We start from the raw sequence: 15,380 nt of genomic DNA, 5'->3' as shown, positions 1-15,380 counted from the left end.
ATGAAAGGAATGGAAACTGAACGCAACAAAAACTTTTTTCAAAAGCTGTGGCCCATGCAGGTCTCGAACCTGCGACCTTCGCGTTATTAGCACGACGCTCTAACCAACTGAGCTAATAGGCCAGTTGATAAACAAAACTATAATTAAATATAAGACCTCTATTTCTGAAGGCATTGTTCTCAAATGTAATATAATAAATTGAATAAATTAATAATCATGGATTGCAGGTCAAGGACATTTCGGAACTCTAAATGAATGGTAGTCGCTTTCCTCTCATTCGAAAATGGTAGCCGTTAGCGCGTCCCTCTTTCAAATTCAAAGCCCAAGCACTCTCCTCATCCATTCTTTTATCTCACAACTCCCTCAGAAAACACACACAACCCTCACCAATGCAGACGGCTAGGACTTCCCTCGCTGGAGACCAGAATCTCCGGCTAAAATCCGGCCGGAGGCCTCTCCAGCCGAAGAACTCTCCGGCGAACCCCGTCCCTGACTCCGCGCCCATCAACAAGCCGAAGCCGAAGCCGGTACCGATCGAGATCTCGGTGACCGTCGACGAACGCTCGAACAAGGAGAACCGTCCGATTTACACGACTCCAGCCGCGAAGATCGACCCGCTGGATGCATCGCTCGCGGAGGAGCTGAGCGCCATCAGGAAGAAGCTCGAGAGGCTGAGATCGGACCGAGAGAGAACGGAGAAGATGCTCAGTGAGAGGGACAAGGTTTTGGAGCTGAAGATGAAGGAGATGGAAGAGCGAGGAGAGATCCAGATGAAACTCGAGATCGAGGTCGATAGGTTGTACAGATTGAATCAACTCCAATCTCACAGTATGGTAAATCACTGATTAAGCATCATACTCTAAATTTGATTTAATTTTTCATTTTTTTTTTTTTTAACATATTAAACTTTGAGCTATTTGGATCAGCGATTTTCTCCGATCCGATCACTCAGAGAGAGAGAACAAGTAAAGAAGATCAACGAATGGCAATCACCGGTATATTATTTTCCGAATCCAATAATTTAACTTTGAATTTTTTACTGTCTAAATTAAATTGACGAAAATAATTTAATACATTATTCAGGAACTGAAATTCGTTAGTGAAAGCGTAACGCAGAGTCCAGGTTCAGCTTCTTCAGGAATTGTAGAAGAGAAATGATAAATTCCCTCTTCTACATTTGTGTTTGAATTTTCGGTTCTGTTTTAGGTTGCTCTCTTTCACTTGGTTCATGATTTCCTTCATTGTAGAATTTGGAAAATTTTTGAGAAAGAAAATAATATAATACCTCGTTATGTTATCTGTTTCAAGTTGAAATTTGAGATCATTAATAGCCACTCTCACGGCTAAATTTTCAACCCTGCTTTTCTCTACCAAGACTATTGCATATTATAACGATGATTATAGTAGGGAGGGTTGGAGGAACAGGAACCAGATTTCTCACCGGGAAGCCAAGGCAGAATGAGGGTTTAAGCTTAATTTTGATAGAGATTAAGCCTAATTTTTAGGCCCAAAAATCCAGCACAATCCTCGTTTCAAAGCTATAGCTTCATTTATTGTTGTTAATTTTATTTTATTTTTTAATCTTTTGTTTTCTGTTCTCCAAATAAAAATATTAACAAACAAACCAAAACACAAAAACACATCCAAAAAGAAAAAAGTTTTAACATTTATGTCTCATCAGAATATTATTTCAAACCAAAAAAAAAAAAAAAAAAAAACCTAAAACACAAAATTTATTTGCCAAAACACATCCGAAGTAATTTTTTTAAAGGGTGTGATTGGAGTCACGTTCGCCACTAAAATAAAAATGATTAATGCTAGACCTACATCCTTTTTGCAAGTATGAAAAATCACTTTAAAATAGCTCACATCAGCCAATATAAATAGGTGTGAACGGTAGAAAGCCTATTGTCAAATGGCTAAGAAATAGAACAGACAAGACTCTTCTCAAGGGGTAGGTAAGCAGAAAAGGAGAGTTTCAAAGCATACATATGTATCTACAAACAATAGCTAAGAAATATTCAATTTCTGCAACAAAATTAACCAGACTCCCAATCCTTCAATTTCTTGCTTCCTTTAGGTTTCGCTATAGCCGCATTCATTCCAGCCATTTTTGCATTGTACTTAGCACGAAGAGGATCATTGTATGTCCACCTGTACAACAAACAACAATTTTATATTAGGATCGACATGGGTGTGTATGTCACAATTTTGCATAGAAAAACATTCTGAAATAGAAAGTGACAAAGAAATCTTCAAAATTTGCTAATTAGTGCTCCATTTCAAGTACCAAGAAGTAGCATATATATATATATATAGAGAGAGAGAGAGAGAGAAATCGTATCATATAATATACTTCATGTTTCCCACAACAGGAAGTGCAAGTATGAAAAAGCAATAACAACCTAGGACTGACTCCATATTTTCCATATTAGGTCATATAAGTTAATGTTCAACACCCTTCCTATTCATATAAAATAAGATGGACATTTCTAATAGAGAAGGGCAACCAGTGGATGACAAGGGGTTAACTATATAACATATATTATATAAAAGAAACGATCTTTTTACATCTTTTATACATCTCATGTACATCTCTTTTTTAAATCAACTATTAAATCTATAGGACATACATCTGGGTCTCACAGATCAAATGGTTAAATTTAAAAATGAGATGTACAAAAGATGTATATATCATGTCTCATTATATAAATAGGATATGCTGGACTTAATTACCCGTAGGCAAAGACAAAACAATATTCAGTTTAATATCTTAATTTACAGCACATAGAAGAGAAGTAAAAAATGAGAGAGAGAGAGAGAGAGAGAGAGAGAAGGATATGATGGATTTAATTACCCATTGGCAAAGATAAAAAAGTATGCAGTTGTAAAAATCTTTTGACCATGTATTTTTTTTTTTTTGGTAAGTAAAGCATATTTATTTAAAGCGCAAGGGGTGCAACTCAAGTACATAAAAATGCTTTAATAGAGAAGAAGGAAAAATAGCACAAAAATCTACAAAGTTAGAAGCATTGAGAAGGTTTTAATAGAGATCCACTCAAATAGGGATTTAAGGAAACAAAGTCGTAGATCCGAGCTCGTAGTCTAATAATTCTCAAAACGAGCATTCTTTTCTCTCCAGATGTACCACATTAAACCAGGCTCAAATCAGTGTTGGGGAAAATTATTTCGAGCTCTCAGAATGCTTTCGTTGATGGAAGGCAAATCTTAGATTCAGTTCTTATAGCCAATGAATGCCTGGATAGCCAAAGGCGGTCAGAGGAGGCCGGATTATTGTGCAAACTGGATTTGGAGAAAGCTTATAATCACGTGAATTGAGATTTCATCCTTTACATGCTTTAGAGGTGTGGGTTTGGGGAGAGGTGGAGGGAATGGATTAAATTTTGCGTTTGTACAGTAAAATTTTCCATTTTGGTTAATGGCGTCCCTTCTGGTTTCTTTCAGAGCTCACGGGGGATTAGGCAAGGTGATCATCTTTCTCCTTTGCTGTTTGTGGTGGTTATGGAAGCGCTTAGCAGGATGTTGAATGCGTCTATGCTCCAAGGCTTGCTGTCAGGTTTCTCAGTGGGCTTCATGGGTAATGAAACTTTAGTAGTGAATCATTTACTGTTTGCGGATGATACCTTAATTTTTTGTGGAGCACAGGCCGAGCATGTTCGAAATTTGAGGTGTACCTTCTTATGTTTCGAAGCGGTGTCAGGGTTGAGGATCAATTTACGCAAATCCGAATTGGTCCCTATTGGCGAGGTGGAAGATGTAGAGTCTTTGGCACATATTCTGGGTTGTAGAATTGGGTCTCTGCCGATGACTTATTTGGGTATGCCGTTGGGGGCGATGTTCAAATCTGTTTCTATTTGGAATAGGGTTATTGAGAAGGTGTAACGAAGGTTGGCTAGTTGGAAGAAACTATATTTATCCAAGGGTGGTAGGGTGACATTGATTCACAGTACTCTTTCTAGCATTCCTACTTATTATTTATCTCTGTTTCCTATTCCTGTGAGTGTAGCTAAGAAACTGGAGCGGCTTCAAAGGGAGTTTCTGTGGAGTGGTTTGGGTGATGAGACTAAATCTCATTTAGTCAATTGGCATCGAGTTTGTACTCCAATCAAGGCGGGTGGACTGGGAGTTCGTAATGTTATTAATTTTAATCAAGCCTTATTGGGGAAGTGGATTTGGAGGTTCTCTCAGGAGCGCAATGCTTTGTGGAGATCGGTGATTGAGGTGAAGTATGGGAGTGGGAGGGGAGGTTGGTGTTCTTTACCGGTTACGGGGCCTTATGGTGTCAGTGTTTGGAAGTTTATTCGAAGGGGGTGGGATAATGTTGCCAAGTATTTGCGTTTTGAGGTGGGTGATGGGTCTCATATTCGCTTTTGGCATGATTTATGGTGTAGGGACAAGCCTCGCAAGCTCTGTTATCCAGCTTTGTACTCTATTGCGCGTTCTCCTGATGCTTGGGTGGTGGATAATTTGTTTGTGGTAGGAGGCGTGGTTCATTGGAATGTTCTCTTTACGCGCTATACTCAGGATTGGGATGGTGGAGATGGTGATGTCCTTCTATGAACAGTTATACTCTACTCGGGTTCGGCATGGGGAGGTTGAGAGAGTGGTGTGGAATCTTTCCAAGAGGAGGAATTTTGAAGTGATAACTTCTTCTTCATTGTGATGTGGCTCGGGTTGTTTGGAGTTCTTTTTATAACTTGTTCGGGGTGGAGTGGGTTATGCCTAATAATGTCTTGGATTTATTGAGTGGTTGGAGCACTTTGCTGGGTCGTGGTCCTGTTCTCCGTATTTGAAAGCAGGTTCCTTTATGTGTTTTGTGGGGCTTGTGGCGTGAGAGAAATTCTAGGCTTTTTGAAGATAGGGAGGTATCGGTTGGGGTTCTTTGTAGAAATGTGCTTAAAATGTTATATCTTTGGGTGTCGGCGCATAGCTCGGGTAGTATGCGCTTCGCTGATTTTTTACTTTCTTATTCGTTTCTTTCCTCTATTTAGGGGCTCTTTGTATACTTCATGTGTACTAGAGTTGCGCCCCTCTGCGCTTTTTAATGATTTCTTACTTATCAAAAAAAAGATGTACCACATTAAACAAGAAGGATTGCATTCCAAACAACTTTAAGATCCTTCTAACTAAACCTTCTTTTCTAACACACCAGGAGCTCCACCACCCGTCTCAGCATAACCCACTTTACTCCAAACATCCTAGAGACCAAAGGAATGACAAGTCTCTCGCAATATCACAGTGAAGAGGTGATCAAGAGTTTCCCCACTCTTTTTGTACATACAACACCAACCTATCGCTATGATTCTTACCAAGTAAATTTTAAACCTTCTAACCATGTAAAAATAGTGATGTTCTTCTTTATCTTTAATTTCTTTTTTCTTCTTTTTCATAAGGAAAAAGTTTCACTACGGAGCAGCAGAAAGGAAAACCCAAATACAAGTAGTATATTCTTAATTTTTACCAAGGACGATATTTTTATCAGTGATACCTTTGATAATTTTCTTTATGTTTTACTGAGAGAATTATTATTGACGGTAACTTTTTTCTGAACATTTCTCAAAGAGAAGAAAAAAAAAATCTTTTAGATTCATCACAAGTGATTCTTCAACTAAGTTTAATTTGCAAGCATATCATTACTTTTTCTTTTATTCATGAAGTTACATATACACCCAATGGTCCCAATGAGTCTTGTATACACAAACTTCATCCTCCACCGTGTTCTTAAAGGAGGAGAAATTGCCCTTCGAATTAAACCTACAGGCTAAGATGTCATTATATTTTTACCTATCAAAAAAAAAAGATGTCATTATATTTTTACAGAGAAATTGCCTTTACCTCCCCTATGGTTTGCCCTTAAGATACAGAGCTCCCTATGATTTATTTTGTGACATATTTAACTCTGTTATACTTCAGCATTAACACAAAGATGTAACACAAATATACACACCATAGTTATAACCAGAAAATGGGACATAAATGAGAAAAATTCCCTCTATGTCCTCACTAGATAGCTGGAGGAGAAGATTTTGTGTGCGCGCGCGTGCGTGTGCGTGTGTGTGTGTGTGTGAGAGAGAGAGAGAGAGTTGTTTCAAATAGAAGGATCAGTCCTTTATTTCGGATGGTCTTGACTATGGAAGAAAGGTAGCGGGATGCTGATGTGGACATCGGGGATGCAAGCTTGGCATGGCTCTTGTGTGAGTATGAGCTCAGTAAGAACCCATTCATATAGGTCTCCATCATTGATCAATTTGTAGTTGCAGTGGCAGCATGTCAGTTGGTGGCAAGCTCTTCTCAGCTTTGTTACAGTGACAAGCTATAGAAACCTTAGGTGTTTTGGAACCCAAGAGAAAGAAAAAAAGTGGTTTACTTTTTTATCTTATTTCAAATTTGATAAAAATAAAATTAAAAAAAGCTTTCGTAAAAGTGAACTTGTTTTTCCTCTTCTTCTTCTACTTCTCTCTCCTTTTTTCATTTTTTTTTTTAGGTTAAAAACACAACTGTATCAATTAATTGATAACATGTTCCAGCACAGCTGCAAGAGTGATGATGGCAAAAGTGATACAGCCAGCCCTCATAGGTTTCATATGTATACTCTTTGTGATAAATCAAAGGCTGATATTCCATCACCATTCTTTCTTTACATCTTGCTGAAACTGAGCTTGATTTATTACTTTTTACACATATATGTTATATCTTTTTTGTTTTATTCTTATTATCTAATCTTTTTTTTATAAGTAATTGAAATATATCATTAAAAGCATAAGAAGCCCCTAGGTACACATGAAGTATACAAGAGAAAGCACATAGCTAAAAGGAGCAAAAAGAACAAGGAAATTCTTATTATCTAATCTAATAAACCCTATTTAGTTCAAGGGTTAATATGGTGGTACTCATATGTGGTTTGTAAGTTGTTCACAATGGTGGATGATGATATCGATGAAGAAGGGGGGAAAATTTTAGCTTGATGAGGAAGTTGTGATGGATGGTGTTGGTTGGTTTAGTTTTAATTTTTCAAAAAAGTTCCTAGATTTTCTTTAACAAATTGTTTCCTTTTGCTTTTGCCTGCAACAATGGTGTGAGAATACGGTGGTGACAAGTGAAGAGGGGGTTTGGATTTTAGGAGATGGAGGTTGCTAATTTTAATCCTTTGGTAGTTTTTCACTTTTGAAGTGGCTAGAGGTGGTGCAGCAGAAGGCTCTGGTGCATTGTGGTGGAGTTTGGGTCATGATGGCAGATTTTCGTAGAATTCGAAATTATTCAAGTCAAAATAAGATAATGAAATGAGGGCATAGTTGTACGTTCTGTCCCCATTGCTTAACCTCCAGGGTTATGGGTGTTACAAAAGAGCCACATAGAATTTCTGTTTTATGGGGGGGTTTGTATTCTTTCCCTCATTCCCAACTCAAAAAGGGAATGTCAATTCAGGAAATCTAATTGACCTATATTAAAAAGAAATAGCCAGATGACTATGCTTTCCAGTGTTCCTAATGTTTCTATGAGATTATGCGACACAAGATACATCTAAAGAGTGAATATAATATGCATAGTAGTGGTGTTTCAGCAGCAGATAGAATTTTTTTTTTTTTTATTTTATAAGTGCAGCAGATAGAAATATATAATTTCATTCTGTTTCAATATCCATATTGGATACAAACAAAATGGGACTATACTGTCATGGAAAAGGGAATACGATTAAAGACAGCAGATGACATCTAAAAAATCTATTAAAATTCTTTGAAAAAAATTCTATGAAAGAAGAATGACCGCGCTGGGTTTGTTGGTTGGTGGGGGGGGGGGGGGTTTGTATACTAAATCAATTGAAAAAAGAAAGAAAGAAAAAATCAGATTTCCATTTAGTCTCTGATTTTCTAATTTCAACAATAAGGTCCTTAGATTTTACCCCAATTTCAAATAGGTCATTCCACCAACTTCCCAGTTCCCGCCTAATTAATTATCAGTGTGCCTAAGACCAGTAAATTGATGCTATGTGACTCGCATTTGACATGTCAAGTGCCATCCGTATATTTCAGGTGCACATTTACTTTAAATCACACAAATAAATAAAAAGGTGGTTGGCCACCGTAATTGGTAAGGGGGGTAAAACCTAAAAATCTAATTGTCGAAATTGAAAACCCAATAACTAAATTGAAATCGCGTGAAACCTAGTGCCCCTCTTTTTGAACCCCATCTTTTTATACAAATTATTTCAGAAGTAACAGATTATTGCTTACATGTACCACTTTAAAGATCCAACAAATAAGCTTTCACTATGCAAAATAAATAAATAAATAAAACTGACATAATTCCAAGTCAATAGAGCAGCATATTGACATCAAAGTAAATGCATATGTGATATAGCAATACTACAGAAGGGGGAACAAAAGGAGGATAATCTAAAGAGACAAGAACTTACGGATTGTTCCAGTCAGTTGTGTCCTCATTGACAAGATGTGTCCATTTTGTCCTTCCACTACGTCCAAAGTGCTTGACCTGCATGACCTTGGGCAATATTGTCTTGTCCATCTTATCTTCTCCAGTCGGGGAAGAGAAATCCCGAGTGAAAATACCATCTGTTCCAGCAGTTGCAGCATAATCATCAGCATCTGCCTGGAAGAATGCACCCTTGTGGTAATATTTCTGCATGAACCTCCATTTCTGCTTTGGCGGTGGAGCAGGTTTTGGATTCTTCCTCTCCCACTCCCTCCTCTCTTCCTCTGTCATGTTTCTGACCCTCTCAATCTCTTCCTTCTCCTTCAACATCGCCTCACGATCCTCCCTATCCCTCTTGATCCTAGCAATCTCCCTCGCCTTCCAAGCTTCATACTCCTCTGCCTCATTAACTTCATCATCAGTATCCACATCAGCAATATTTGCCTCCATTTCCAAATTCTTTTGAATCTCTTCATCCTTTCGAATCTCTTCAACCACAATCTGCTTTGTCTCCACCTTCCTCTCCTCCAGTCTCTTCTTCTTAGATTCCTCAACGGCCCTTTCTTCAGCCTCAAGACGCTCACGCTCAGCAATGGTATCCCTCTCTGACTTGGGAACGAAGACGGGCTTAACCATTGCAATACCCGTATGTTCTTCCTCTGAGTCAGTCTCATACTCAGATTCCTCTTCCTCCTCCTCTTCTACCTCCTCCTCTTCTTCTTCTGGAAATACAGCCTCTTCCTGCTCCCTCTGAAGCAACTTCTCCTTAATTCTTCTTCTCCTTTCCTCCAAAGCATCTTCATCATCTTCCTCCAAATCTAACCTTTCCTGCCTTCTAGCTTCCTCCTCAATTGTTGAAACAATCTCTGCTTGTCGGATGCGCCGATGATCAGCTCTCACTTCCTCACGATTATCTATCCTACTCTCTGCCAAACGACGCAGCCTAGCATCATCCTTCTTAACAATATGCGAGTCTTCCCGACTCGGGAATGCTTGTTCCAGGGCAGCAGCCCTATCCAACTGGATATCCCCATCTTCATGGATATCATCTGCCCATTCAGGAGCTCTACCAGGCCAATACCTTTTAACTTTTGTTTGCCCAATTTTCCCTCTAAGCTTATCCCTAATGGTAATTATAGTATCACTAACACCTGCTGTCACTGACATTGTAACTTGTGATACAAGCCCAGAAAGTGTGCAAAAACTGACAGGAAACTCTATGCCCTTCCCTCTTTTAAATCCTAATTTATCAAAGTTCAAACCACAAACTAGCAGGTCTTTAATCCCCTGAAACCAAAAATATAACTTAAGAAGTTAGCACAAGTTTTGGCCAATACTAAACACAAAACAAACCAATCAATAGCCGAACCAAGGGCGGAACCCGGAATTCTTTTTTTTTTTTGGGGGGGGGGGAAACCTATAAGCACATAGATACATATAGTCTCTCTCTGTAAGCGTGTGCACGCGTTTATGTTAAATAAATACAAATCAAAAATTTAAATCCATATTGAGGGTACCTTTGGGCGTAAACTCTTCCTCCTAACAAGATACCCTGAAGCTGCAACATCAACAATGTTGAGAGTAAGCCAAAATAATGCTGCAATTAAAAACCCATTTCAGAAAATAGAAATTTCAAAATCTCAAGATTATGACTAAAACAGCATTGAAATAAACCCATTGTCATATTTAAAATTCATAATTCCAAATAAATTTGTTTTACCAACGGAACACATGATAAAAGGTCTAGATTGTTTTTGTTGTTTTGCAATCACTTAACCATATCCAATGAACCATCATAAAGCGTCAACTATCTAGATAAAACTACAGTTATAAGCAGTTTGACACTACGGAAATTTTAGAAAGGAAAATAAACATAACGTTGAATCTCTTCAATTTTCCATTCTAGGAGACCTAGAAAGTCCCATCAACTAAAATCTCTATCTCTCTTGTTCTTTCCAAACTAAATTTAAGCAAAATAAGAGAAACCCATTGTTTTCGGCCATCCATAATTCACAGCACCTCACCCTCTCATCACACCAAAAATAAAATTCTCAAAATCAGCCCATACTTGGTTACCCACTCCACCTAATATCAAACCCCAAAAAAATCAATCCAACGACCCCCTCCCTCATTTTCGGCCACCATCTAAACTCTAAAGGACCCACTATCACAAACCCATCACACACAACACCATACAACACAAAGTAAACACCCAACAACAATAGAGATCCAAAACCCAACATCGAAACAACCAAAATTCAAAGGTTTGAAAGCAAACTTACATTTGCAGAATTTCTCTTCCTTTCTCTCAACAGCAGGTCCCTCTTCTTCTCTCTCTCTCTCTCTCCCTCGCTCTCTCTCGATGCTCGGTGCAGAAAGAGGGGGGAGGGTGATTCGGCTTCTCGGTTCTTTTTTTTTTTTTTTGACCCGATTCGGCTTCTCGGTTCTGTCCCCAAGTTTTGCCTCTTTTTTCGACATTTTACTGTAAAGCCCCCAACCATTTTTCGAAATTATCAACATTGCCCCTCATATTTTTTTATTTTTTCTTGAAATAATTGCACCATTAATCCCTATAGTTGACCTAAATTACAAATTACTCCATGTGGCATGTAGTACAAAAAGTTCATGAAAGATCTTTGTGGTAAACTATAATTAAGAATCACTCCCTAAACACGTTTTCCGTCTACAAAGTTAACAAATTCTGTTAGTTTGTCACATCATATCCAATAAAAAATTGATACATGCCCATTACAATAAAAAAATATAAATAATCTTCTTTCTTCTGTAGCGGTCTTCTCTCTGAGTGCTCTCACAGACTTAGAGGTGAAGTTTTTTCTCTGACTGTTGTGATCAACAGTTGAGAGTTTGTCTTGTGATCTTCCTTTTCTACTTCTTGTTTATTATCTGGTGTTGAGACTGATTACGGAGGAAGTGTTAGCTAATATGTGGGGTAAGTTTTCTTTGTTTGAAGAGGAATGTTTAGGAGTTACTGTTGAAAACGAAGAACTTGATCTGCTGTTGGTAAGGGGAAAGGTTTGTGTTGTCGGAAGGATTCTTGTTGATCGCGTGATTCCTAAGGACTCGTTCAGGTGTCCTTTATCTCGTGCTTGGAGGCAGGAAGGTAATATTTCTTTCAAATCTCTTGGGAAAAATTTGTTCATTGTTGAGTTTGATACTGAATGGGACAAGACTAGGGTATTAGAATGAAGACCGTGGCTTTTTGATGGGTATTTAGTTTCGGTTGTTGATTTTGATGGAACGACACCACCTTCCCGAATGAATTTTGATAATGCTGCTTTTTGGATTCGTATGTATAACCTTCCTCCTGCTTGTATGGGGAAGGAAATTGGACTAAAAATTGGTAGCTCAGTGGGTCCTGTGGAGGAGGTGGATGTGATAGAAGGAGAAGCTGGATGGGATGAATATTTGAGGGTTAGAGTAATGCTGGATTTAACAAAGCCATTGGCTAGAGGTCGAATGTTGCATTTAAAGGAGAAATCTGTGTGGATTGATTTTAAATACGAGAGATTACCCAAGTTTTGTTTCCATTGTGGGGTGATTAGTCATGGTAAAGGTGGTTGTTTTAGTCTGCAAAATAGAAGTAAACCAGGAGAATTGACTGATTACCCTTATGGTCAGTGGTTGAGGGTCTCTTTTCCAAATAGAAAATGTAATAATTCTGAAACACAATGGAAAAAACAAGAGGGTGGTGGAAAGAAAGTTGGTCAGGGAGAAGGTGCACCGTCGTGCTCTAGCGGGGACAATGAACTGTGGAAGATGGAAGGCAACGCTAGTGGAGGTGGTTGCTCCTCCTCTCGTGGCGCGTTGAGTGCTGGGGGTAGAAGACCGAATTCCAAGGAGTTGATCTTAGGCAAACAAGTGTATGGAGGAGATCCATTGTGTCCACAGGAGTCAAAGAATCCAGGCTGGCTTTGTGAGACAGAGAAAAGTGGAGGTAATATCGAGGAGTGCAAAGAGATAAGATCTGGAAAGGATATTGAGATGACTTGTGCAACAAAGTCTAATCAATATGTCAGGAAAAAGGGGGGAGAGTTGGTGGAAATGGACGGTTGTGTGGATGGGGTTTTGAATCCAACTGTGCTGATGGAAAGTCAGTCGGCTCTGCAGTCTGAAATGAGACTGGGAGAAATTAAAAACTCTCTAAAAATGTGTGTGATGATAGACGAGCATCGCTGCCTCTCCACAATTTCTGATGTTTCCAAATTTGCCCTTAACAATGATATGAAAAGTAGGGAGAAAAAAGACCTTACTCGTACATATCTCGGTTGTTGGAATTCACAGAATGAGTGTAAGGAATGGACTGAACTGGTTGAAGATTTTAGTGGTCAGGTGGAGTTTTTTTTTTTTTCAAAGAACTCATATGTGGATATTGAAGAAAACCAGACGAGTTTGGAGGCAATCGGGGAAATAAAAACTCTAATCAGGATCTGTTGGCTGCTCATAAAGGACCTTCTATTGTTTGCAAAAGTGGTAGGAAAACATGGAAGAAAAGAGACAGGGGTTAGTTGCAATCTGTTGGAGAGTTATTTCTTGAAGATAAAGACTCTTCCTCCTCCTTTCCTTTTCTGGGTTATGTTGAAGACGAAGGTTGTGCTAAGAAGAACAAAACTAAGTTGGCGGAGGTTGCTGTGCAGCCCCACCATTCACCATGATTTTTCTATGTTGGAACTATCGGGGGCTTGGGAACCCTCGGACAGTTCGTAGACTTTGTCATTTGGTGAAGACTAAAAAACCCACTTTAGTTTTTCTTATGGGAACTAAAGTTGTTCAGAGAAAGGCAGAATTTTTGAAATTAAAACTTGGCTTTGATAATATGTTTATAGTTGATTGCAGAGGTCTTAGTGGTGGTTTGATGTTACTTTGGAATTCAAATTTGGATTTGGAGGTCAAAAATTATAGCCAAAACGACATATTAATGTTGTTATCAATTCTCCTGATCTTTGATTTTCTTGGAAGTTTAGTAATCCAGATCCAACTAAAAGAGAAGAGTCTTGGTGGTTATTGAGGACTCTGACAAGTTTAAGTCATTCTCCTTGGTTGGTGTGTGGTGATTTTAATGAAATTATTTCCCTATCTGAAAAATCTAGTTATTCCCGAAGATAAAAAAAAGCAAATGACTTTGTTTCATACCACCTTAACAGAATATAATTTGTGGGATTTAGGCTATAAGGGCCAAAAATACACCTAGACAAATGGTAGGGATGGAAGAGCTCTTACTTTGGAAAGATTGGATAGGGCGATCGCAAATCCGGAGTGGTGTGGGGTGTTTGATGTGGTTGAAGTGGATGTTCTTCCAAGATACTTTTCTGACCACAGTCCTTTACTTATTTCTTTTGATCATTATAGCACAGTCCATTGGAGAAAAAACAAAAGATTCCATTTTGAAGCAGGTTGGGTGAAACATAAGGATCATAAAAAAATTGTGAAGAAAGTATGGAGAATTTAAGATAGTTCTGTAGATAAGTAGGATGTTTTAAGGAGAAAATTAAAGAGTTGTAAAAAAGATTTAAAATGTTGGGCTAGAATGTATGATGGTAAGAAGAATGTGGATATTCAAAAATTGGAGGAATCTTTACAAGAGGTGCAAAAGGAAGGTGACCCAAGGAAATTAGAAATTGAGAAGCTTTTAAAGGAAGAACTAGATAATATCGTTGAGATTGAAGACCTTAAATGGAGACAAAGAGCCAAAGAAGATTGGCTGAAGTATGGAGATAGAAATACTAAATATTTTCATGCTTGTGCTTCTCAAAAGAACCGCAGAAAGTTGATTATGGAGATTGCTGATTTAAAGGGTAAGAAATGGACTTCTCAAAAGGATATTGAATGGGCTTTTATTGATTACTTCCAATGGTTGTATAGAGCTGAAAATTATAAGGAAGTTGACTGTTGTACAAGAACAATTATCCCAAAGTTACACCTCAAATGAATCAAAATTTGCTTGCTCTTGTTTCTATGGAAGAAATTTAGATAGCACTTAATCAATTGGCTCCCTTTAAAGCCCTTGGGCCGGATGGATTTCCAACTTTTTTCTTCCAACAAAACTGAGAAATTATGCACCAAGAGGTATGTGATGCAATAAAATATTTTGTTGACACTGGTAATATGGATTATCATATAAATTCTACTGTGGTTGCTCTTATTCCTAAAACGAAGAATCCTAAATCTGTGACTGAATTTCAGCCTATTAATTTATGTAATGTGGTTTATAAGATTTTATATAAAGTTTTAGCTAATAGGCTAAAGATGATTTTGCCTGATATTATTTATGGTTCTCAAAGTGCTTTTATTTCTGGCCAGCTTATTACTGATAATATTATAGCCGCGTATGAGACTATGCAGACTATGCATACTATGCAAACCAGAATGTGGAGCAAAATTGGTTATATGGGTATAAAGCTTGATATGAGTAAAGCTTATAATAGAATAGAGTGGTCTTTTCTAGAGGCTGTTATGTGTAAGTTGGGTTTAGATGATGCTTTGATTAAATTAATCATGAATTGTGTGAAATCTGTCAATTACTCTCTGGTGGTTAATGGAAATGTGGTGGGAAAAATTATCCCGTCCAGAGGAATTAGACAAGGGGATCCTATTTACCCTTATTTATTTATTCTTTGTGCTGAAGCTTTTAGTTTTTTTTTACAGCATGCTCATAGAAAGGGAACTATTTTTGGTGTCCTCACTTCTAAAAACGGCCCTAAGATCACTCGCCTATTTTTTATTGATGATAGTTTGGTGTTTTGCAAGGCTAATCAAGTGGAATGGAGAAGACTTCTGAATATTCTTGAAATTTATGAAAGACGGTATGGGAAGAAAATTATTTTGAATAAGACTGCTGTTTTTTTTTTTCAGCCGTAACACATGCCTCTCAAGAAGATAGGAGATTTTGGCTTTGTCGGGTCTTTTTGAAG

At 38.0% G+C, this 15,380-nt stretch overlaps 2 protein-coding genes and 1 non-coding gene across 4 annotated transcripts; 1 reads left to right on the top strand and 2 right to left on the bottom strand.

Annotated features, from left to right (window-relative positions):
* Nucleotides 1-48: 48 nt before the first annotated feature.
* On the bottom strand, nucleotides 49-122 carry TRNAI-AAU (transfer RNA isoleucine (anticodon AAU)). Its single transcript has one exon. It is a non-coding gene; the product is annotated as a tRNA-Ile (tRNA).
* Nucleotides 123-238: 116 nt separating this feature from the next.
* On the top strand, nucleotides 239-1,297 carry LOC133874032 (uncharacterized). 2 transcript variants are annotated; one of them, XM_062311859.1, is made up of 3 exons: nucleotides 239-833; nucleotides 927-995; nucleotides 1,084-1,297. In XM_062311859.1, exons 1-3 carry the CDS (start codon nucleotides 390-392, stop codon nucleotides 1,156-1,158), a joined length of 588 nt encoding a protein of 195 aa, XP_062167843.1. In that variant the 5' UTR covers nucleotides 239-389; the 3' UTR covers nucleotides 1,159-1,297. The 2 variants fall into 2 exon arrangements, with proteins under 2 accessions (XP_062167843.1, XP_062167845.1); XM_062311861.1 differs by having other exon boundaries at nucleotides 239-828; nucleotides 1,084-1,152.
* Nucleotides 1,298-1,854: 557 nt separating this feature from the next.
* LOC133873742 (uncharacterized) lies at nucleotides 1,855-10,889 on the bottom strand. Its single transcript, XM_062311489.1, has 4 exons — nucleotides 10,734-10,889; nucleotides 9,969-10,048; nucleotides 8,435-9,738; nucleotides 1,855-2,154 (listed from the first exon to the last, which is right to left on the bottom strand). The coding sequence occupies exons 3-4, from the start codon at nucleotides 9,616-9,618 to the stop codon at nucleotides 2,040-2,042; spliced, it is 1,299 nt and encodes a 432-aa protein (XP_062167473.1). The 5' UTR covers nucleotides 9,619-9,738; nucleotides 9,969-10,048; nucleotides 10,734-10,889; the 3' UTR covers nucleotides 1,855-2,039.
* Nucleotides 10,890-15,380: the final 4,491 nt, after the last annotated feature.

The sequence above is a fragment of the Alnus glutinosa genome, chromosome 7 (assembly GCF_958979055.1).
Source record: "Alnus glutinosa chromosome 7, dhAlnGlut1.1, whole genome shotgun sequence".
In the NCBI taxonomy this organism is placed as follows: domain Eukaryota; kingdom Viridiplantae; phylum Streptophyta; class Magnoliopsida; order Fagales; family Betulaceae; genus Alnus; species Alnus glutinosa.
Note: the sequence above shows the minus strand (reverse complement) of the source record. Positions and strands in the feature narration are given on the sequence as shown.